This window comes from Benincasa hispida, chromosome 12 (genome assembly GCF_027475165.1).
Source record: "Benincasa hispida cultivar pf3 chromosome 12, pf3_genome.v1.1, whole genome shotgun sequence".
Classification (NCBI taxonomy): domain Eukaryota; kingdom Viridiplantae; phylum Streptophyta; class Magnoliopsida; order Cucurbitales; family Cucurbitaceae; genus Benincasa; species Benincasa hispida.
Window position 1 is genome coordinate 69484037 of NC_143489.1, and position 26139 is coordinate 69510175.

Below are 26139 nucleotides of genomic sequence, written 5' to 3' on the forward strand. Positions count from 1 at the left end.
TCCAATGGACACATAAATATATCTGTAGTGCGAAGAGTGCAGCTCTCAGTCTTTAATGGAGCGATCGACAGTTAATGGAAGTTGATTAATTTAATTAAAAGAGTTTAATTAATTAATCAAGTACCATTGGAGCTTAGATTAGGTCCATAAAGTCACCTCATTAGCTCAATTGGGATAAATAAGAATCAAATTAATTTGGATTAATTTGAATTGTTCAAATTGATGAAGAGAATTAATTATACAAAGATATAATTATATGAGATATAATTTGAGAGAAAATACTTATTTGAATATGATTCAAAAATAAAAGTTAATATGAATTTGATTAATATTAAATATTGTTGAATTAATGAGAGAATATCTTTTTTTATGTTTATATATTATTTAAAGGAAAATTAGTTTTTATTTAAATAAATAATTTTGTAATTAGGGAAAATAAGTTATTTGATAACATTTTCCCTTCCTTCATTATTCTCTCATTAATATATGGAAGATGAAAAGAAATGTTCTTTCACCTTCCTCTTGCACTCTTGTATAAACACCAAAGTGCATTGAAGTTGTGTGCTTGGACAAAGTTATTTTTTGCTCTCAAAATTTAAGAGATACATTCCTTTCCAAATTAATTTAGAAGCTCACATACTCTCTACGATTCTCTACCCCGAGAACATCGAGGTTTTCGCATGATGGTGTTCAATTGATTGCTGTATTTTTCACGATCAAAGTGTCCGTTGTGTTCGTGATTAAGAAAGGAATCAATAAGAGATTAGTTTTCAAGGGTATGTGACTTTCGAACCTCTTTTTCCTATTTTATTTCTTTATGCAAGTATGCTTAATAGACCTGGTATAACCTGTTTCCGTCTTATATGTTTTCTGTATGTTATGTAAAATTAAAATAAGAACGTGACCGCTTCTGCAACGAGTACTCACATATCCTTTCAATTTGGTCCTCGAGAACTCTGACCACCATTCTGATTTTGAAGGAAATAATTTCCCATGCAATCTTACAAGTTTGTAGCAAGTCATTGCAGTGTCTCATTGTTTAAAGCATACTTGAAACGTTGGTTTATAGTTTCCACGTCCTCGGCCTCTTCCACGACCGTCATCTCTCTATCCATTATTCGATTGTGGTGGACGATTGTTGGTAAAATGTTGCTATTGTTTTCCTCCATTTGATGGACAATTGTCGGTAAAATGTTGTTGCTATTTTCCTTCAATACTATTTCCTTCACTATTTGTAGTGAGATTCACAGATGAAGAGTTATCAAACGATGTTGTTTTGTGGGTATTTTCTAAATCCAGACATTTTTTGAAGCTTAACAACTCATATTGTAACTTCGACTAGTTGGTACTCTCCCTTCCTTGGATTGTTGCAACCACATGATTATATTCTTCATCAAGCTATAAGAACTCGAGACATCAAAGATCGAGGTGGAATGGGCTGCCAACTAATTTTAGATTATCTGCATGGTTCTTCATAACACAAAGATAGTCATTCATTTTCATAGAACCCTTTCGAGTAGATTGAAATACCTGACGAAGATAGTCTTCTTCGACACGAGACTGAATTCTAAACAACACTTGAATAGCTTCTCACAGGCTCTTAGCATTTTCATGACTCATAACTTGAGTTGTGACTTTAGTTGTCATTGAGTTGGAAACCCACCCTAAGATAAACTGATTAATGGCTAGCCATGCCTTATACTGAGGATTGACTATCAAAGACGAGGTCACAAACGAACTCCACGCACCTCTTAAAGCAGTCTACTCATACATTGTTATAGCTTTAGTCGCTAAAGTTGTTGGACTTGTTGGAGAAGGGACGAACATAGTGGACATTCTTTTTTCTCCCGTAAGATGTCCCTCTATGCAGTAACTCTTCAGTATCGACGGTGCCAAGTTTTTTTATAGCAAAAAATTACTTCCGTCCAACTTAATGGTAGAAATTTAATTCAACTGTTGATTTAACAGAGTGTTGTTGTAGGTAGGGTTGTTGAATGACCCACTGGCAATGACTGAGGCATTGGCCATTGATGCTCTGATACCAAGAAAATATTCAGCCTTACGTAAAACCCTAAATACAGAAAAAGACAAAAAGGTGTTGGAAATGCGATCAAAGTCCCACATTGGTTAAGATCATAGGTATATAAGGGAGGATGACTATCTCCATTGGTATGAGGCCTTTTGGAGTGAAACCAAAAGTAAAGCCATGAGGGTTTATGCCCAAAGTCGACAATATCATACCATTGTAAAGATAGTTAGAAGGTCTTGTCCCTATTAAGGTGATACCATTTGTTAGGTTTTGCAAAATATTAGAAGTGCAGTTAAGGTAACATAACCAATAACCTATTTACACTTGGCTAACAATGATGATGGACACAAAACATAAATAATAAAAGAATTGTTTTCCTTTGCTTTTGATTCCACATTCTGCCTTCATGGTTGAATTCGTTCATATCCTTCACAAAGTTTGGTTTCAATTTACAATTTTACCTTGAGATCGATATGGTCAATAAGTTTTAAGATTTTACACTTTTAATCTCAACTTTTCATCAAATACTAACTCCAGTCATTGGTGTTGATGTCTATTAACCAATTTAACATAATTATGAAATGAATTTCTTTTAATCACGACGAGAAATAGTAAAACTTAAATAATAATAATTTTTTTAACTATTTAAAATTAATTAATAGACATTAACACTAAATATGAAAAGTGAGTTGAGTGGAAAATCGAGGTTAAGTATATATCTTGAAATTTAGGGACCAAGTTAAAACAAAATTCATATCTCAATGGTAGAATTGTAACATTTTGAAAACTGAGGACCAAAATGAAACTAAACTTACAATTTAATGACTAAATGTAAAATATTTTTGAAACCCATGGACCAAAAACATATTTTTCCCCTTAATTAATTTATGAACATTTTTATGTTGAAAATTTTTGTATCACTACTATTTTATAATATCATGTAATATATTTTATTAAAAAAAGTAATATCATATCTGTTCGCACGAGATTTCTAGAGAAAATTATTTCGTGGAACTTGAACTTTGTATTTATATTAATTTTGTGGAAAGTGAGTATAATCTCTAATACATAATATTTTGATGCTTTCAAAATAAACTATAGTCTTTAAGTTAGTTGATCTTCTTGAATGATCGGCATTTGAGCTGGTTGATCTTCTTGGATGATCGGCCTTTGGGCTTGATGGTCTTCTTGGACGCTAAAGTTCGAATTGCAATAGACATTGGACATTGGCTTCCTTCTTATATCGTGGCCATACTCAATCTTTGGAAGACTAGAGATCGAGTAGTTAAAGGCTTGATACGATCCAAGACAGAAAGTTTTTGCTCAGTTTCTTTTGAATCATTGAATTCTTTAGTAGTTATATGGTTGTTGTCAATTTTCGCTATGCTGACAGCATGACATCTAATAACTTCCGATACTTCCTCTGAATGATTATTGAGAAAGCTTTTTGGGAGAAATTCTGCCAAAGTTATCATTCATCGAAGTTGAGGAAAGTCTTCATCTTCTTCCTTAGCAATCTTAGGCTTCCATGCCTCATTTTTTCCTTTCTTTTTATGAGTCTTGTTCCTTCTTCTATAGTTTCGATAGGAGCGCGACACTTTTTGGTTGGAATTTGGCTGTCTTCTTTTTCGACAAGTCACAACTATCTACCCTTCATTATCATCTTCAACAGGATCATCTTTGCTTCGAAAATCTGTTGTTAGAATCTCTTGTTGGAACCGAACGACTATAGGCTCAAAAGTCCCAAACTGGATGAAGCTTTCTCTTTGATCATGAGATGCATTCGATGTTGGGACACTTGAAGTCATCGCTAGTGCTTCGTAATTTGTTTGAACTATTTCATGAAGCTCCAGCTCAATCTTCTTTTCACGAGACAACTTTAGAATCAGCTCCTTCAGTACAAAGCACTTTTCAATCGGGTGACTAACGACTCGATGATAATTACAGTAGTTAGGATCATCTACTTTTTTTGCTTGTTCTGGTCGCTTGCATTCTGGCAGTTGAATAAGTTGCTTTTCTAATAATTTCTCCAATATGTCGGCAACATCAGAGTCTGAGAATGGATAAACCTTCTCATGTCTTTCTTACAGCCACTTAAGCCTCTTTCTGTCAGCACACACTTCTACTTATAGTCATATCCTTTGAGCGTCATCTTCATCGCATGGTCTTCTACCGTCTCGTTTGTCAGCTTAGCCTCAATATTGGCATACAAGGTTGGTCACATACTTTCTTCATACCATTTTGTTGAACTTATAACGTCCCCTTCTTGGACCTTTGGCTGCATAGTTCAACAAAACGGGTTGCATGACGCCTCATAGCTCTAACGCATGGAGTCTTCTGTTTTTTTTAAGTGTTAACTTCTTCCTTCCTCACCCAAGAACTCAACATTCCATACTTAGCATAATTTCTTGCCCTCTTTTTTGTCGTGTCATTGTCTAAACTTCTCGAGCTCTCCATACATTGATTGTGCTTACAAATCGAATGCATATACTCGTTAACACTTAGAAAAATTTTCTTCTCTTAACATGCAAGATTTCGATTGAACACTCTAGGCAAGGTTAGAGAATCCAAGGAAATCTTGGAAGGTTAAGTTCGTTATGACGAAACCAAGCTTGTAAAAGAAACGTATGTCATAACATTTAAAGCAATGATCAAGTCAAAAAGCAGCAGAAGGTGAAAGCAATACTACTAAGTTTGCATCAACACAATATGAGATTTGATCTTAGCTTGCTATGGATTAGGAAATTCATATCCTAATCTTGGTAGGATTAAGATAAATTCTAGCTCAAATTCCCTATAAATACACCCATATGGCTCTATATGAGGTATATTAAACTTTTGACTTCATATCTATTCTTTAGTTCTCTTACTGACTTAGACATTAGGGTCATTTTTCTTTGTTTTGCAAGACTCACTTTGTTTTGCAGGCCCTCTCTTTCCTGAATTACAAATTCAACTGTTGGTGTCATGTGAGAGTTGGGTGCCTTTCCTCCCTCCCAAATTTTGCATCAACAACTTTTGCTCTTAAATTTAATTCTCACCAATCTTTTATTATAAATGAAGAATAAAAGGAAGTACTTATTTACTTAAAATTAGATGTTTAAAATTGGAGTCTCGTATTCATTAACTATGTGTTTGGAATATATTTTCAAGTGTTTAATTTAAAAATTAAATCATTTTGGAAGAAATTGGAGTGTTTGACAACCACTCAAAATCTTTTCAAGTGTATTTTAACCGGTTTTCATCAAAAGTATTTACATAAAAATGAGTTTTTTGAAAAACACTTTTTTCACAAGTCAATCCAAACGGATTCTAATTGTAGTACTAAAAGAATTCAGATGCCTTTTAACTATTTAAGTGGTTTTTCATATTCTTGTTTACCTCTATTTTTGTATACTTCTTTTTTTACAACAAATTACCTAATATATTTTTTTTCTTCCTACTTTCAGAAGAATGAGAATTTTGTTTAGATTTTCAATTGAACTAAGTGAAAGTAGTTATCACTCACAAATTTATTCACTTACAGTGTCGCTCTTTTTAGACAAGGTCGAGTTTTAATAATACAATTTCAAATTTAGGCCTTATTTGGGACTACATATGCAAGAGTAAAAATATATTATGGAAGAGTATTGACTTAAGTTGTTTCACGTTTGATAAATATGAATATGATTATTTGTTAATTCATGTAAAATCACTTTTCAATTTATTCATACATCTAAAAAGTCACAACTGTTGCATAATAACTAACCACTACTTTCAAAAATATAACAATTTCAAATTTAGTCTTTTTGTACATCAATTTTGGGATGGAGAATCAAACCTTCAATCTTTAGATTGGAAGATTATGTCATTCACGTTCGAGCTAAGCTTGGTTTGACAATTTCAAACTTAGTACTAGAAATATGAATGAATATTTTCAACAAATATAAATTTATATCCTTAAATTTTGGGGCTTGTATCAATTAAAACTGTGAACTTTCATAAATATAAAAATTTAAACTTTGAAATTTCACGAGTGTATCAATTTAAATCTCCTATTATGTTATATTTAGATATACTTATAAAAATTTGGGATTTAAATTGATATATTTACGAAAGTTTATAAGTTTATAGTATGAATTGAAATTTGTCCTAATATTTTTATTCGAAAAAGAACATTTTAAAATTCTAATTAAATTAAAACCAGATAAATTGTACTCCACTTTATCTAATGTCGATGCATAAAAGTGGGAATGTAACGGCACGCCATAATTAAAACGGGTGAATTTTAATTTAAATTTTAAAACATAGGGGAAAAAACCATAAGGTGGGTCCCGCAACGTGGTGGTGGTCCAGCTCGAAATATACATTCGAGGAAGGAGGATGCTAAAATGACAGGGATATATAAGGCGCTAAATAACCGTCCAACAGAAAAGCTAAGATTGCAATTTGCAAAAGGACTTTCAGTGACCGCCATGTGATGCTAACTCATTAGCCCCCCTCTTAATCACTCTTAGTTGGAGTTTTCGTCACCACTAATTCTAAATCCAACTTTTCACATGCTTTGGATTTTGCCTCAAATTCATTGTATATATTTAAAAAGGAAAAAAAGGAATAAAATAATAATAATATAGATTTTATAGTTTCCTTGATTATGTGGATTTTTTTAAAATAAACATATGTATTGCTTTATCTTTAATTTGCTTACTTATAAAAAAGTATTTGTAAACTGTGTCATTTATTTTTTAAAATTTACAAAAACTATTACTAAAATAGAATCCATCGAAATATTGAAAAAAATTATGATCTAAAATGGTGTATTTGTAACGTAGAACATAAATAGGGATTTGAACATACTCAATGTATATCCAAAATTCTAATGTTTATTACCAGAATATTTCTATGTTTTTTTTTTTTTTAAAGACAAATGTAAATCTTTTGGATCCCGAGAGAATGTGAATATTTTATAAACAAATAATAAGATTAAGAGTATTTTTTAAATTTAAACATCGTAATTCAAAAGGAGTATGCAAGACGGCCAAAACAAATGATTTTTCAAATGACTAAAACAAAATCTTTTTTAGTGTCAGAACAAACATAACTCAACCATAGATGGTTTGAATCCTCTAATCTTTGTTATAGAGTAGAATTTTTTTTTTATTTATTTAAAAGTGGACCATAATCATTTTAATAATTTTTTCCTAAAAAATCATTTAGATAATTTTTTTAAATGAAAAATCAAAACAACTTTTTATGTAAAAAATATTGATTGAATCTTTCATTTTTTTCCCGTTATAGACCAAGTGTTCGTAAGGAATTTGCTTTTCGAAATTAAATTTGCTACCCACCATAATATATTTATTTTATTCATAATTAAACAATACTTCATATTTCATATTCTTTTAGTCAAGCTAAAACCTATGTATATATTAGAGTATTTAGAATTTGAAAAATGTTCTATATCAAAATAAGAATTGGAAAAACGTTCAGTAAAAAATTTGCTAGTCAAGGAATATATCTTTTACAAGAATAAAATTAAAATCAATCATTATGATTTTTGGGAAGTTTCAACATTCTGTTCAAATATTAAAAAAAAAAAAATGCATCGATTCGATTAGCCCAAACGTGACAGCCAAAAATTCAACCAACGAAAAATAAATAAATAGAAAATAATAAAAAATGAATAAATGAAGAACTCAAACAATAATGGCGCTGCAAATTCAGCGAGATCCACCAGCAATTTACACAAATATTGTGTTCCTTCCTACCACTGTATTACCAATTGCAAACATGAACAAATGTTTCTGGAAATAACCAGAAGAATCGGCCACGAAAAATGAAAAAAAAAAAATCATGTAGAAGACTCAGAGAAAACAGAGATGTAAATTACATTTTCAATCACCAGTATATATGAATTTTATTACTCGATCGACATGTATATTCAGTATAAACACGCGAAGAACTAACCGATAGAGTGCGACAGATGAATCTAAATCCAAAAAAAGAATCAAGTGATCAGAGATTAACTCCGGCAGCGAGTAATGGCGTTGCAACCACGGGTGTAAGGATTCGCCTGAGCACCTGGTCTGCAGTTGTAGTAAGAAGCGCCACGACGAGAGCAGGGAACGTTGTTCCTCCTCAGAGCGCCGTAGCTTATGTAACGAGTAGTTGCTAGAATTCGGCGATTGATCTCAGAATCCATCACGAACTCCATTCCGAAGGCGGAATCGTCGTCGTTTCCGGCGAGAAAACACTCGGCGATTGAGCCTCGGCACTCGGATTTGGTAGGAACGAAGAGAAGCTTATGGTCGCCGGAGAAATCAACGGCCGTCGCTGATGAGATCAGAAAATGAGCGGCGAGAATGGCGACGGCGGCGAGGAGAGAAGAAACGCGTGAGATTCCCATTTTGGAGGATCACTACAAAAGTCCCGTTGGTTTCGAGAGGAACGGAGATGAGAGTGGTCCGTTAATATAAAGTGAACGACAGTAGGGAAATGCCACTGGTTGTTATTTTAATTACGGAATTGCCACTTGACCTTCACGCGCCTGAATTATAAATTATAATAATTATTATTTATAATATGAATGTGAAGAAATTTATTGGCACCCACTAATAACAAGACTTTTGAGTTTTGGCCTTATTTTCGGCTTTTAATTGTTGCCGGCCACAGCCGAAAATAAAGCAGATAAATACATTACTATATATAAACTATTAATTATTGGACTATTTTTAAATATAGAGAATTAATTAAAATATTTACAAATAAAATAAAATGTTATTGTTTATTAGTATACTGATAGACATCTATCATCTATTATTGATAGACATTGATATCATTTATCATTGATATCGTCTATCAATGTTTATTATTGGTAATCTGTGAAATTTTACTATATTTGAAAATATTTTCAATAATTTTATCATTTAAATTAATTTTCTTTAAAACTCTTATTTTTAAAAGTTAATTAAACAACTTTTTGTACCGTTTATTATTTCAATTTAAACTTTAATTTTTTATATCTAAATTAACTCGACTATATATTTGTGGTTTATCACTATTTTTACCCACGACCTCTTAAAAAAGTGGTTTTTTTAAATTAAAAAAGTGATTTTTTTTATTAGACTCATTAGTTTCGAATATTTAAATTTAATTATTTCACTTTTCATAAATCATAAATTTAATCTTAGATCATGGTTAAGTTCTTAAAAAAAAAGATAATAATAATAATATAATTACTATAAATTTTGAAAAGTTATTCACATTTTATTATTCTGCGAGATTTCTCATAACTTCAATAGATTTTACATTATTTTTAAATATTATTTTAGTATAATTAGAGTAAGAGATTCAAACAATAGATCACATAGTTATACATTTGAATGCTAATTGAGTTATGCTCCGTTTGAGATTATTTTTAAATATAGCTGTGATTGATAAGTTATATATATATATATATGTTTAGTATTTTTAGTTAATATAAAAGAGAATTCGGATACGAGTGACAGCTAATTGATTGTTAAATTTTCAAAAATCTGTTATCCATTTTGTTTGTTTATTAGAAATTTGACCAAAATAAAAGTTGACATTGCACGTCGAGGAACCAACACCAACACGGCATTAAAAAGAAAAAAACATATTTATATTATTGTGTTGTTTCGTTTACTTTTCATATAAATTAAACAAGTTAATTTGTTGGTTTGATTTCGGGTAAATGACACAATATTACTTGACCTATAATTTTTTTTTTTTTAGAAAAATACTGATTTCTAAATCACAATTTAATTTAAAGATAACCATAGAAGAACAATTTTGACTGTCTAAACATTTAATTCAATCAAATTGAAAGCCGAACTTAATTAATGGTTACAAATTTTACCTTTGAATAAATTTAAGCTATTCAACTCACTAATATATATATTTTTAAGAATATGTACTAAGATAACTTTAACCAAGGTCTAAATTAACAATGGAATAACTTTACTATAATTAAAAATTCTGAATCGAAAATTTTGAGCTTAATATCATTATATTTCTACAAATTTCATCAATTTTATATTCGGCGTAGATTTTATAATTCATTATACAGGATAATTTTTTATTTTCTAAAACAATACTTGAAAGGAGAACTTGTTAGATAGTTGATATTGTTTTAAAGTTTAAAGTTAATATTGTAATACTAGCTGAATTTGATGTACGTTTTATGATTAACAATCGATACAATTCATTAAACCAACCAGTATGGTATCAAAATTGATTGATTTATTTATTTTTTGTTAATTGTCGAGTACATACCTAACTAAAAGACAACCATATTAAAGAGAACTTCAAAGACATTTATATTGGTCGCATAAACAATGATGTACAAAATAATGCTTGAAATTTCATTTAGGCAAATCATTCGGCCATGTTTGCTGTACTTCCAAGACAACGAGGTTGGTAGTGAGGATGCAGGCTAAATGACTTCATTCTCCTCTTTCAAAAATTAAGGATAAATATCAATTTATCTTCCTGAATTTTGAAAGTCGTATCAATTTAAATCTTAAACTTTAAATTAATAATCGTATATATATCAATTTAAACTTTGAATTTTTGTAAGTATATCAATTAAAAACCTTAAACTTTCGTATGTATATCCAAATAAAACATAATAGAAGGTTTAAATTGATACACTTATGAAACTTTAAGTTTAAATTGATATCGTTGTGAAAGTTTAGGATTTAAATTGATATAATTATTAGTTCAGATTTAAATTGGTACAACTGCAAAAGAGCGTAAGTTGATATTTACCCAAAAAATAAAATTAAAAAATAACCAAGTGATAGTTTTAGTTCTTAAAACTTTAGCCTATGAGAACTAGAGAAGAAGAATAGGGGAAAAAATCCCACGAGGGTGAAGTATCGATTTTTTTGTGAATATTTTAATCGTTGATTGGTCAGTTAAGTTATGTTCAATTTAATTAAAGTATGAATTCTCATAATGTAATTGTTTAGTTTTTGTAGTTTATAAGTATGTTACAATCCTAAACAATAATTAACATACTCTATTTAATTTTAATCTTAACAATAAGGACTACTATCAACCTTAAATCTCAAAATTAGATATTTGATCCCACCATCCACATATCGTAGAATAAAACACACAGGACAACATTTTTTTTTTTTTTTTTGTTAAATTTCAAAGTTGGTCTAATTTCGAAAAAAAAAAAAGTCCATATGATTTATAATTATAACTTAGTATATATAGACTATTTATGACATTTTATCAAATCATAAGCCTCAATTATAACTTTCAAAATTATATAGACTAAACTATAACTTTCTCCCAACAATAGTGATCAAATTCACTAGAGGTGTTCAAATAATCCTACAACCCGAACAACTTGAACTACCCAACCCCCAACCCAAATAATACTATTTGTTTAAAGTTTGATTACTTTGTTATGATTAATTTGTGAATTTTTAATATTTTTCTTTTAAGATTGTTATGATATTTGTTTGTTTAAAGTTTGTAATAAATACCATAGATATTTGGTATTTAACATTTAAATTTTATGAGATTTTAGTTATTAGTCATTGTTGTAAATAAATTTACATATTTTTATTTAAAAAGAAAAAAAAATTATAACCCTACAACCCAACCCAACCACCCAATTCAAATTCCAATTCAATTTTAAGGGTTGAGTTAGATTGGATTGGAGACTTTATTTGAGTCTTCAATTTTCGAGTTAGTAAAAAAAAAAAATCTTCAACTCAACTTAATCCAACTCAGATAAATCCCTAAAATTCAGAGTTTGACCTTTTTTTTCACCTTTTTTTACCGAAAAGGTTAACGAAGTTTACACCATGTTTAATGTCTGAGTGTAAGAAAATAAAAGTTGAAAATGAATTTTCAAATCAAAGGGAGGGGAAAAAGGGTGCATGAAAGCAAAGAGTTTATAATGATGCCATAAAATAATTTGGCAAAAAAGAAATGAAAATTCATGATGTGTACTGTATGAGTGTTAATGCCAGTTAAGAGGCCAGCACATCATGACAGGGAGAGGTAATCACAAACTCACACATCCTACAAGTGGGTCCACATTTTGTTCATGGAGACCCAACGGACACGTGTTAAAAGCTGATTTGCTATCACTTTTTTATGTGATTTTGGATTTTGTAATACCATAATAAAAACCATTAGTTAAATTACCCTTAACTTCTCTTATTCACAGCTCAATCGCTGACTTTAACTAGCCGTTTGTTGTAAGAAGTTAATAGATCATAAAATTAGTATTTTACTTATCATGGAGACCAGGATACGTTTAAGAATTATTTGGACAAATAATGAGTGGAGTTACTCTCAATTTCAAGTTTCAATTCATTGGATTAATACGTGTTCTAATAACAGTTGGTCTCTTGTGTTTGGATTCGGATGATTTTTAGTTTAATACGCAAATCACGTTTGACCAATTGTAATTAATACTATGAGATTTCAAGGATACACCAATGGTAATTACGTTATTGCAAACATGACTCTATGGATCATCAACGATATCCACTTGTCATTGACCATCGATTGCCATGACAATTGATGTTGCTATTGCTTGCCAACAATTGTTTCTGCGGTTTTTTCCCTTTCTTTTTGCTATTAGTTGCCGTCGCATTTTTTTTTCCCTTTCACTATTGACCAATTTTCGTTTTGAAAGTTTAAGAATACATTACCATTTTTAAAGATTTAAAGACTTAAGATAAAATAAGTATGATTGTTGAGAGACTTAACTTTTAGGTTAAAATATCATTTTGGTCTCTATAATATAAGATTTGTTCAATTTTAGTCAATATACTTTAACGAAATATTAAATTTAGTCTCGATTGTTGATTTGGCAAATATTTGTTTGTTATTTTCTAAGATTTTTCACTCAAAATGTTGAAAACATATTCACACATATGTAAAATTATTATTATTGTTTGGGACAATTTTGATAAAAAATAAGTTTTGGGACTAAATTTAAGGTTTATTAAAAAAACACGTGGAATAAAATTGGTCCTGAAAGTACATGGGCTAAATTAAACAAACTTTAACGTATATAGACCAAAATGGTATTCTAACCAATTGTTTACAAAAAAAAATCTTTGTGGTCCATAGATTTTGGGTCTGGTTTTCATATAATCTTTAAAATTTCAAGTTTGGTTTTAGTCGACTCTCTGAGTTTCAAATGTTACAATCTTACTCTTGACATTTGAGAGTTTTTGTTTCAATTTTGGTCCATAAATTTTAAGATTTACACTTTTAACCTCAAATTTTCGTTAAATACTCACTTTTTCAATAGTTTACGCTAATTTCAACCTGATTGCTCATTAACCCGTCCATATAAGTATAATTAATTTAAAATATTTATGTTAGGAAAATTTTAAACTAATGAAGGAAACTGAGATTTAATTGATTATAATTTTAAAAAAATTAATTGATAGTCATAAATACTAAAGGGAAAATTAGTATTTAGTATAAAATTGAGGTTAAATTTATACATTTTGAAACCTATAAATCAAATTGAAATAAAATTAAAATTTTAAGAATAAAAGTGTAACAATTTAAACTTACTAAATTTAAAACCAAACTCAAAACTTAATAACTAAGACCTCATTTGGTAGCCATTTTGTTTTTTAAAATTAAACCTATAAACACTACTTCCACTACCAAAATTTTTCTTTATTATTATACTTTTCACCACCGATTTAAAAAACCAAGCCAAATTTTGAGAACTAAAGAAAAAGTAACTTTCAAAAAGTTGTTTTCGTTTTTTAAATTTGGCTAAAAATTGAACTATTGTATTTAATAAATATGCAAATCATTGTAAGAAACGTGGATATTATAGGCTTAATTTTAAAAAATAAAAACAAAAAATTAAGACTTCGTTTGGTAGTCATTTTGTTTTTTAAAACTAAGCCTATGGACACTACTTCCTTTTTCAAATTTGTTCATTTGTTATTTACTTTTCATTAATGGTTTAAAAAAACCAAGCCAAATTTTGAGAATTAAAAAAAAAAACTTTCAAAAAATTGTTTTTATTTTTTGAATCTGACTAAGAATTCAACCATTGTACTTAAGAAATATACAAAACATAGTAAGAAATGGGGATGAAATAGACTTAATTTTAAAAAATAAAAAAAATCAAATGATTACCAAACGGGCCTGAATGGTTACCAAAGAGACTTAAATTTATAATATTTTAAAATGACTAACGAGAGAAATAGCAAATTTTAAAGTTCCATTAGGAAAAATGGTAAAAACATTTCAAAATTATAAAAATAGCAAAAACAAATTTATATAATAGAAAATATTAATTAGCAAATGATAAAACTATCCTAAAACAACAAAAATTAAGTATAAACGAGAATGCAAAGATACACTACCTAAAAAACAATATAATACCACAAATACACTCTACCTAAACATTCTAGAACCACAAATACACCGTATCTAAACATTCCAGCGGTCTATAGAACGCGTGTATACGAGGGAAGATGATGATCAAGCGGTGGGGTCATTAGAAATTTATTGAATTTAGACATTTAAACAGATCGAATTTTTAGATACAATTGAATTTTTTACCAACATTTAAATAAATCGAAAGTTAGTTGGATGAAATCAAATTTAATAATAAAAGATAAATTCAAATATAAATTGGGGAGAAAAATCATGAACTTTTTGTTTATTATGATTAATTCGATAAAAATTTAATTTATAATAAAATATAAATTTAATATAATTTGGGGGAGAACAATGGTGTTCGTTTATTTACAATTACATTGTATTCATAATTTCATTTTCAGTTAAGCTTCAATAATTACACTGTATTTATAACTCTATAAACCACAAAACCTATGAAAGAAGCCTAACTCGTTGTAAAGGCATAGCAAAAACAACAAGATTGCAAATGTAAATACTTTTTTTTTTTTGTCAAAAAGACAAATCAATGGTATAATAGATGATAAGATGATAATGAATAAAAGGCGATTGAAAAAATACAAAAAATAATAAAATTTAAATGAAATACACAGTTTGTTAGATGATAATATGTATAAAATATTAAGTAAAATCTTAATCGGGATAAAATTTAATCCAGATTTAAAATAATAAAAAAATAGAATAATGTAAAATCTAAAGATATATTATAATCTGAAATCAAAATGGTGATAAAAAAAATTAAATATGGATTAATTCTAAATATTTGCGAAAAGTGGTTAAATCAAATCAAAATCGATATTATTTTGAATCAATTAAGAGGAGAAAAATAATGAAGATTGGTTTATTTTAAATCAATTCAGGAAGCATTTATCAAAATCTAATTTAAATATTAAAAATAAATTCTAATTCCAAAAGAGGCGAAAATTACGAAATGATGCTAATTTTCAGTTTTGAAATTTGCTTTATTAGATTATAATATGATTAATTTGGTTATTAATTAAACTCTCAATCATATTGTTATATCCCGATTATTATTCCACCTCTCCACTTACCCTGTATTTATAACTAAGTTATTAATAAAACTCTACAATTATACAGTAGGTTATTAATAAAACTCTACAATTATATTGTAGGTTATTAATAAAACTCTACAATTATACTGTATTTAATATTCACAACGTACGAACCAACTAAGAGTAAGTCAAGTATTATCAAAATGCCAGCTAAAATAGTGATTAAATATGAAATACTTACAATTGAATCTAATAACATATACAAAACAATTTAAACCTTAAAAAATATGGGAAAATATCTGCTTAGTTTATTAAGAATGTGTATAAAATAATGAAAAACAATTCAAACATTTGAATAAATTTAAAATTTGATTACATAAATGAATTTTGATAATATATAGATAGTTAAAATATAAATTTGGTAGAAAAATTTAAACATTTAATTCAAATGGTATTAATTCGAAAAGTTATTAAACATAATCTAAATTAATAATAAATCTACATTGAAACATTAAATACGTGAGGAAAATAGGAAGCGTGTTATTTTATGTTTAGTTTTTCAAATGAATTAGAGGGAAAATGGAGAATTAAGACATGACATTGTTTATGATTCTACACCTATCATTCATTAGTAATAAAAGCTACAAACTAGATAAAGGTAGGATAAAGATTTAAGAATTCTTGATCCTGTGCATGTCATATGAGTTGCCATAAATCTTATTATTTTGTCGATTTTTCCATTTTTAAAACCAAATCCTAAAATTTGTGTAGCTCCCATTCTCCATTTTAAAATCTAATACCGAATAAAAACTAAATACAAAACTCAACCAAAAGATATTTTTTCATATATTTTACTTTACTTTATTTTATTTTTAAGAAATGCAATCATAAATGACCAAATGTGTTATGAAACGTGAACAAACGCGTGCGATAATTTAAGAAGGTCTGTGCTGTCAATCGTCAGCCACATGTTGGCAATCAATATGGCTTCACAATCCTCGTAGGTACTGTTACATATGTGTGCATCAACTACTTTATTAGTCTGTAAATTTTGAAAGATATGCCCCAGGAAGCTCCTAATAGCCTTCACATTTGCTGGAGGTGGGAGTTGTTCAATGGCCTCAATCTTCGCCTTATCCACCTCCAGCCCATCCTTGGAGACTTTGTGCCCGAGCACAATACCTTTCTTCACCATGAAGTGGCACTTCTCCCAGTTCATCACAAGATTTGTCTCTTCATATCTTCTCAGTATCTTTTACAAATTGTTTAGACATACTTCATATGTTTGCCCGTAAACTGAGAAGTCGTCCATAAAATTTCCCACTGAATCTTCAAGATACTCAGAGAAGATGGCCATCATGCACATCTGGAATGTGCTCGGTGCATTACATAATCCGAACGGCATGCGTCAAAAAGCAAACATTCTGTAGGGGCAGGTGAATGTGGTTTTCTCTTGGTCTTTAGTGTTGGATTTTATGTCCTAAAACTCGTAGTTTGTAAATTAATAAACATATTCTGTTTTGTTTTTCGATAAAGTTGTTATTGAAATTGTAATCTTGAATCCAATAAACTAAGGTCCTGAGGCTATTTAATTTAGTTTTACCTTTATGTAGTGACATAAATGTGGATCAAGTTCAAATATATAGCCAAAATGGTCTGTAGTATAAGACTGAACGATGTGATCCTGAATCGTTCATATAGAGATATGTGAGTAGGGGCATCCTATGCAATGAGTTTGCATAAGACTGAACCATGAAATAGTCACTTTTTACGTTCTAAATGTCGTTTTATGTATAAAACTGACTATTTCGTTAATTGATGACCTAGGTAACTTAATCTTAATTCTGAGCTAACTATGAACTCCTATTCACTCGGAATTATCCTTAGATCTGCATAGGTGAGGGCAGCTCATCATTGCTGGCCCAATAAGTCTCCTATTTCAGGAGTAAGATTAGGTGGATAGCTGGGAACATAGGATGCAAAACGGAATTCACTCCTACCCGTTATAGGGATAGTAGATAGGTGGTTCCCTTTAGTACTGAATCCAGGTCTTGAACAAGGGGCCCCACCCTATCCTTGACCCGAGAGGGGTTCGGTTTATAGGTTGGACCTTAAACCAATTGTTCATTAGAGGATCAGTAGAACTTAAGGAACAAGACGTAGTATTGGGAGTAAAACGATTTTTTGACCGAGTCGAGATTACGAACAACCAGTGAAGGATTAGCTTACTAATCATGGTTATATCAAATGGACACAAATATATCTATAGTGAGGGGAGTGCAACTACGAGACTATAGTGGAATGACCCGTTAGTTAACGAATGTTGATTAGCTCCGTCTAAAAAGTTTAGCCAGCTAATCTCGGATCGTTGGAGCCCATGATCTATAGGTCCATTAGGCTCCCCTACTAGCTCATATGGAATAAACTTAGAATAGTATGATAGAATAATTCGAATTGTTCGAATTAGGTGAAGAGAGAGAAACCGACAAGTATATGTGATATAGTGATCGATTTTTTTAGTTTAGAGATACAGCTTTAATATTTAAATGTGATTTAAATATCAAGAATATGAATACGTTCATATTTGGAAGCTCGAAAATAATGGAAATGGTCAAAGATGTAAAAAGTCAAAAAGTTGATTTTTGACTTTGAAAAGTCAAACTTTGATCGACCTTATATTCAAATGTGAATTGAATTTTGAGAAAATGAATGCGGATTCATGCTCGGGAGGTCAAAATTAGTCAACACGGAAAAAATCATAAAAAGTCAAAATGTTGACTTTTTGGTCAAAGTTTGACTTTGACCAAATGACTATTTTGCCCTTTGACTATAGTTAGTGAGAAAATCTAAACTTTTGTTGGATAATTTCGCTAACAAAATAGTGAGTTAGGTGTTGGCTTATAGTGGAGACATTAAGCCCACTAAGATAGTGGATTATAGGTGTTGGGTTTTTATGGATTTGGTTCATGCAATTGTTGCATGGTTTTTTCTATAAAATGGGCTTCATTTTGAATGAAAAATCTTTTGCCCATTTTTGCAAAAATTGTTTTTCAAATTTGGGTTGAAAAAAAAACTATTTTCTTTGAGAAAAATTCATAACCCAACCCAAAGTTCCATCTTATTTTCCATCTCTTTTCTCTCTCTCGTTTTCTTCATCCACTGGGTCCCACAACTCGGTTCTGAGTCCAAAGGATGGTAGGTCAACTTTAGTGGTGGTCCGAAAGAGTTCGGGTCGTGATTCAGCAAGGAAAAACGGTTTTCGGGAGCTTCAAAGGTAAGTTAATTACTGTTTTTTCCCCTTCAAATTGCATGTTTTTTCCTTTAAATTAAAAGCAATTAGAGTATAATTAGGTCATTTTTCCGCTGCTTATGTCTCAAGTTCCATCATTTAGGAACAATTATGATTTGGTTGTAGCCCGCATACTCGTCCAAAAAGCAGAAGTAATCATTTTCTGCTAGGCGATCTAGCATCTAGTCAATAAAAGGCAAGGGGAAATGATCATTCTTCGTCGCCGCATTGAGTTTGCGGTAGTCCATGCAGATCCGCCAACCAGTTACGGTCCTCATTGGTATTAATTCATTGTTTGCATTTGGAACTACCGTCATTCCTCTTTTCTTTGGCACACATTGCACGGGGCTGACCCACATGCTATCGGCGATTGGATAAATAATGCCCCATTTGATTATCTCATTTTTCACAACCTCTTTCATCATAGGGTTTAGTCTGCTTTAAGGCTTTATAGACCCCTTTTGGTTTTCTTTGATACGTATCATGTGCATGCAATATGCGGGGCTAATTCCTCTTATGTCTGCCAGCGTCCATCCTATTGCTTATATATATTTTTTTAGGATGCTCAGCAACGCATTCTCTTAAACTTCTTGTAGCGCAGAGGAAATTATTACTAGTAGAGTTTCGTTTTGCCCCAAGAAAGCATACTTCAGGTGGTTTGGCAAGGTTTTTAACTCCACTGTCGGTGGTTGTTCCAAGGATGGTTTTTGTGCTTTTCTCTCTTCATTCAACGTTAGTTTTTCTTCTTTGGTTGTCATTTCCATAATCGCATTGTAGGTTGCTATGAATGCAGTCGCATCTTCTCTTTCATTTTCATCTTCGGACTCTTCTTCTTCATTATAACTGGGTTCATTGTCGGAATCTGTTAGGTCTTCTTCTTTCGGATACTTCATGGCTTTAATAATGTCAAACCTGAGCTTCTTTCCATTCACACTCAGTGTGATCTCTCCCTTGTACACATCAATTTGGGCACGCCCAGTAGATAAAAATGGTCGTCCCAATATGATGGGTACATCCTTGTCCGCTTCATAATCGAGGATGATGAAGTCCGTCGGTAAGTTAAATTTGTCAATTGAGACCAGGACATTCTTCACCTTCCCCTCTGGATGAACTAGGGACCTGTCCACCAGTTGGAGAGTCACCGTTGTGGGCACCAGCTGCCCCACATTCAACTGTTTAAAAATTGAAAGGGGCATTAAGTTGATATTGGCTCCGAGATCACAAAGCGTTTGACCAATATATATCCCACCAATTAAGCGATCGTTTAGCTCATCATTTAGCTCAGTGTCTGTCGCCTACAAACACTACACGATAGTTTACTTTGGGCAAGCTGTAGCTTAGTAAATATTGCACGATCGTTCAGCTCGCCCAAGCTGTCGTTTAGTAAATCTGTATTTACTTGACAACTACCGTGAGTTTCTTTTTTTGCCGAGAGAAAAACTCAAAAAAAAACTTTTTCAACGTTTTTAAAACCTTTTACAAAACTTACTAAACTTAGAAAAACAATTTTCATTTTAATTCACGGTTACCATGAATCACCAATAACCACCCACTCAATTGGTTATTAAAGAAAACAAATTAATTATCCAATAATTAATATTATTATAAATATAAATGATAACCAACTTATCATACTATATTTATAACCTATAGTTTTAATATTTCATCTCATGAAACATATAAACCATAGTTCTTTTTCTATTCCATGGTACTTAATGTAAATCTCATTTACATCAATCCTCCACTAGATGTATCTCATACATCTTACCGATTATATCATATATAATCAAAATACCTCTTGTCAATTTGAACATTTCAAATCAACACCAAGAACTGATCCTCAATTGAATCCATTGAGCTACCAAGGGGACCTTATAGACCTATAGCTTGAAGCTCCAACGGTACGTGAATAACGGACTAAACTCTTTAGTCACGAGATCCACCATTCGTTAACTACCAGACACTCCACTTAAGACCGACAGCTGAACTCTCCTTACCATAGATATATTATGTGTCCATCTTAACCAATCAGCAGTACGACAACCCTTCATAGATCGCTCTAAGTACAGCTGGGCCAATAACCGTTATGCCCCTATAGTTACATCTGTCTCCTTAAGTACCACTGATCCCTCTAATGAACATAAGTCATAGTTCTACTATGACTGAGTCTTCTCTTCCAAAGAGAAGTTGTGGTCACTATGTTCAAGCCCCGGAATCAGCCCTTAAGGGAGCAATCTCTCTACTTATACTTGCTTCAGGAAAGGAGTGAATTCCATCTTGTGGATTAAGTTCCCAACTCCCAGATCAGACAAGTCCCCAAAAAGGTAGGCATGTTGAGTTGGAAATCTGGCCACTCTCACCCATACTAATCAAAGGACCGCCTTCAAAGGCAGGAGTTCCCAAAACACTTAGGATTGAGGTCGTGTCACCTATGATCGTTTAGTTGAGATGCAAGTCTCTAGTATGAACGACGTTATATACAGAGTCTAGTCATCTCGTGGTCTAGGTCTTATACAAACTCTTTGTATAGGACACCTCTGCTCGCACGTCTCCACATGAATGGTCAAGATCTACCATCTGTAGTAGTTTACAACACTTGCAAACCTCTACAAAGCGGGCCGTATCTGTAGTGTCACCAGGATCAGGTATCCTACCGTAATCCTTATACTACAGACCTATTTAGGTTATCACTTAAGGCATGATTCACTTGTATATCACATATACATGCTTAAGTTGACATAAGATAACCAAAGAGCTTTGTTTATTGGATATGAGTAAATGCCAGAATTAAATAACACTTATTTTATACATTAAATAATGTGTATATTTACAAAACAACGAGACTCCGGGAGAATTAAGACACCAATCCCAATAAAGGCATCCAACACTATATCTAAGACAATGAATCCTGTCCATATTTAGTAGTTGCCTTAACTTCTCGATACGATTCAGGCAATGAATTCAAAAGAATAATAGCTTGATTCTCATCTGACATTTTCTCACCAATGTTATTGAGATCAACTATAAACTTTTGAAATTCATCCAAGTTCTCTTCTAAGCCTTTACACTCCATCGGATATCCAAAAAAAATTCTCTTTTAGATATAATTTATTTTATAGGTGTTGGGTATGGTCTAAACTTGCAGTTCATAAATATTGTTAATATATTCTATTTATCAATAAAAATGTTGTTCAGTTTTTTATTCAATAAATTACTATTGATATTGCATCCTTTTATGAAAATCCAATAAACGAATTCATGGCTATAACATGAATACTTTAACTTTATGTGGTGACATAAAAATGGATCAAGTTTTAGTTTGTAGCCAAAATGGCCTATAAGTATACGGATGAGATTGGGTACCTCATCCTGGTGACACTATAGCATGTGACCCATTTTGTATACTGATACAAATGATGTGATCTGAAAATCATTCATGTAGAGACATGTGAGTAGGGGCATCCTGTGGAATGACCTCGAAATAGTCACTTTTCTTTATAACATCCTATGTAATGGCATGCGAAGGATTGGCTTATCGATTATGGGTAAAATGGACAAAAATATATCTACAGTGAGAAGATTTCAACTATCGAGCTATAGTGGAATGTCTCGGTAGTTAACGAATAGTAACTAATTCGGTTTAAAGAGCTTAACCGAATAATTACAAGTCGTTGGAGCTCATGAACTGTGGGTCCATAAGGTCCCTCTACAAGCTCATATTTTGGATTAATAAATTGAGTAATTTTGATAAGATTGAAATTAGGGTTTAGAATTTGAAACGTACAAATTCAATTAGGATTTCTATTTATTATATTCGATACAATTGAAATGTTTAATTTTATCGAAATTAAACGAAATTGGAGAAACGATTAATGTTTAAAATATGCTTTAAATATTAATTGTATAATATTAATTTTATTATGATGGAATTATTTTTTATTAATTTAATATTAAATATTAAATTAATTAAATTGGTTAAATGGTTTAATTAATTAGTTTTATTTTAAAAATTAATTAATTGATTTAATTTTATAAAATTAATATATCAAATTAAATAAGTTTAATTTAGAAATTGATTTTGGAAATCTTTTTTTTTTTTTTTTTTTTGAAAAATCAAAACTCAAAGTGAAAATCTCCACTATGATGCAAGGCACCTTATTCACTCAATTTCATTTTCTCCATGAAGTAGGAGTTGGCCTTCATGCAAGCTTTGAATTTGCATAATGAAAGCTCTGTAACTTGAAGTGCTGAGTTGAATAATTGATGTTGGGATTGATGTCCTAATTCTCCTGGTAGTCTCGTAGTTTGTAAACACTTTGTGAACATATTGTTATTAATAAAGTAAGTGTTATTTTATAAGCTTTTACTCAATCTAATAAACTAAGATCCGAGGTTATTTTATGTAACTTAAGCATGTATGTATCTCCCCATCTCTTCGTACCCTGATGGTTGAGCCTCAGATACAACACTACCTATCATACGAGTGAGTCTGATGGCCTATGGAGAGGGCTTCTCACTAACACTTTCAACTCACTGCCAAAACTTCAGGCGGAGAAGCTAGAAGCCTTCCCGGTGTATGAGGGGAGACTGCGAGATTTCCAAGCTAACAATCCCTACCTTGATTGTTTGACTTCTTATCTTAAAGGAATATTAGGGTGTTCTTTCATGGCCAGGAGACATACAAGTGGATCATGCCTTAAGTAATAACCTAAATGATCTGCAATATAAGGATAAAGGAGGGATACCTTGGTGACACTACGGATACGGCCCACTTTGTAGATGTTACAAGTGTTGTAAAGTGCTACAAATGGTTTGATCCTGACCATTCATGTGGATACATGTGAACGAGGGTATCCTATACAAAGAGTTTGTATAAGTCCAGACCACGAAATGATTAGTCTCTTTATATAACGTCATTGATAATTGAGACTTACATTTCACTGGGATGACCATAGGTGACATGACTTTAATCCTGGGTGAGTTGGGAACTCCTGCTTATGAGGCGATCCTTTGATTTGTATGGGTGAGAGTTTCCAGATTGACAACTCAACAAGCCTACCATTTTGGGGATTCTTCTGATTGGGAAGCTGAGAACTCAACTACACAAGATGGAATTCACTCCTTCCTTGAAGCAGGGGTTAGTAGATAAATTGTTCCCTCAAAGGCTGATTTCGGGTCTTGAACATAGTGGTCACACCCTCTCTTGAGAAGAGAGAACTCAGTCATAGTAGGACTATGAATTATTGTTCATTAGAGGAATCAGTGGTACTTAAGGAGTTAGATGTAACTATAGAGGCAAAACGGTAAATTGGCCCAGCTGTACTTACGAGCGATTTGTGAAGGGTCATCACACTGTTGATTGTTATATCCATGGACACATAAACATATCTGTAGTACGAAGAGTGGAACTATGGGTCTTTAGTGGAGTGACCAACAGTTAACGGATGGTGGATCTCGTGGTTAAAGAGTTTAGTCAGTTTTTCACGTACCGTTGGAGCTTCAAGCTACAGGTCCATAAGGTTCTTTGGTAGCTCAATAGGTTCAAGGTCAGAATCAGATTTTGGGTTAATTTGAAGTGTTCAAATTAACAAGAGGAAATTTAATTATATGTGATATAATTCAATTAATTCAATTATATGTGATATAATTGATTTGATGTATTAGATACATTAATTGGAGGAATTAACATAAATATGATTTATATTAAATGGCATAACATAGAAAAAGAACTATGGTTTATATGTTTCATATGATGAAATATTAAAACTATAGGTTATAAATATAATATGATAAGTTGGTTATCATATTTATTTATAATATATTAATTATATGATAATTATTTAATCTTTTTCTTTAATAACCAACTTGAGTGGGAGATTATACACGGTTATAGTAACAGTGAGATAAAAGGAAATTGGTTTTCCAAAATCAGATGATGATTCATTTTTTGTGTCGTTTGACAAAAGAATTAACTCTTGAGTAAAAGCGTTTCACTAAACGATAGTGTCTCACAGCCTAAACGATCAAGTATTGAGTTTACTATACGATAGTTACTTGGTACTACACGATCGAGTAGCAAGTCTATACGATAGGCTTCTTCTTACTAAACGATCAAGTTGTTGGGATTGGTTTCCTAATTCTGTCGGAGTCTCGTTGTTTTTAATTATACACATTGTTTATGAATAAAATAATTGTTATTTCATTCTGGCATTTACACATATCTAATAAATAAAGCTCCATGGTTATCTTATGTAAGCTTAAGCATGTATATGAGATATACAAGTAGATCATGCCTTAAGTGATAACCTAAATAGGTTTGTAGTATAAGGATTAAGGTGGGATACCTGATCCTAGTGACACTATGGATACTACCCGTTTTGTAGAGGTTTTCAAGAGTTGTAAACTACTATAGATGGTAGATCCTGACCATTCATGTGGAGACATGCGAGCGGGGGTGTTCTATACAAATATTTTGTATAAGACCGGACCATAGGTAACATGACCTCAATCCTGAGTGTTTTGGGAACTCCTACCTTTGAGGGCGGTCCTTTGATTAGTATGGGTGAGACTGGCCAAATTGCCAACTCAACATGCCTACCTTTTTGGGGACTTGTCTGATTTGGGAGTTGGGAACTCAGTTACACAAGATGGAATTCACTCCTTCCCCGAAGCAGGGGTAAGTAGATAGATTGCACCCTTAAGAACTGATTCCGAGTCTTGAACATAGTGGCCACAACTTCTCTTTAGAAGAAAGGACTCAGTCATAGTAGGACTATGACTTATGTTCATTAGAGGGATCAGTGGTACTTAAGGAGTTAGATGTAACTACAGGGGCATAACGGTTACTGGCCCAGCTGTACTTACGAGTGATCTCTGAAGGGTTATCACACTGTTGATTGGTTGATATGGACACATAATATATCTGTAGTAAGGAGAGTTCAACTATCGATCTTTAGTGGAGTGTCTGGCAATTAACGGTTGGTGGATCTCGTGACTAAAGAGTTTAGTCAGTTATTCACGTACTGTTGGAGCTCAAAGCTATAGGTTCATAAGGTCCCCTTGGTAGCTCAATGGATTCAAGTTGAGAATCAGTTCTTGGTGTTGATTTGAAATGTTCAAATTGACAAGAGGAAATTCGATTATATATGATATGATCGGTGTGACATATGAGATACATCAAGTGGAGGATTAATGTAAATGAGATTTACATTAAATACCATGAAATATAAAAAGAACTATGGTTTATATGTTTTATAATATGAAATATTAAAACTATAGGTTATAAATATAATATGATAAGTTGGTTATCATATATATTTATAATAATATTAATTATTGGATAATTATATCTTTTTCTCTAATAACCAATTGAGTGGAAA

At 31.4% G+C, this 26139-nt stretch overlaps 1 protein-coding gene across 1 annotated transcript; it reads right to left on the reverse strand.

The window, feature by feature from the left end:
• Positions 1-7748: 7748 nt before the first annotated feature.
• Positions 7749-8657, reverse strand: LOC120067692 (protein RALF-like 33). Its single transcript, XM_039019227.2, has one exon. It carries the CDS (start codon positions 8412-8414, stop codon positions 8031-8033), a length of 384 nt encoding a protein of 127 aa, XP_038875155.1. The 5' UTR covers positions 8415-8657; the 3' UTR covers positions 7749-8030.
• Between the last annotated feature and the right edge of the window lie 17482 nt (positions 8658-26139).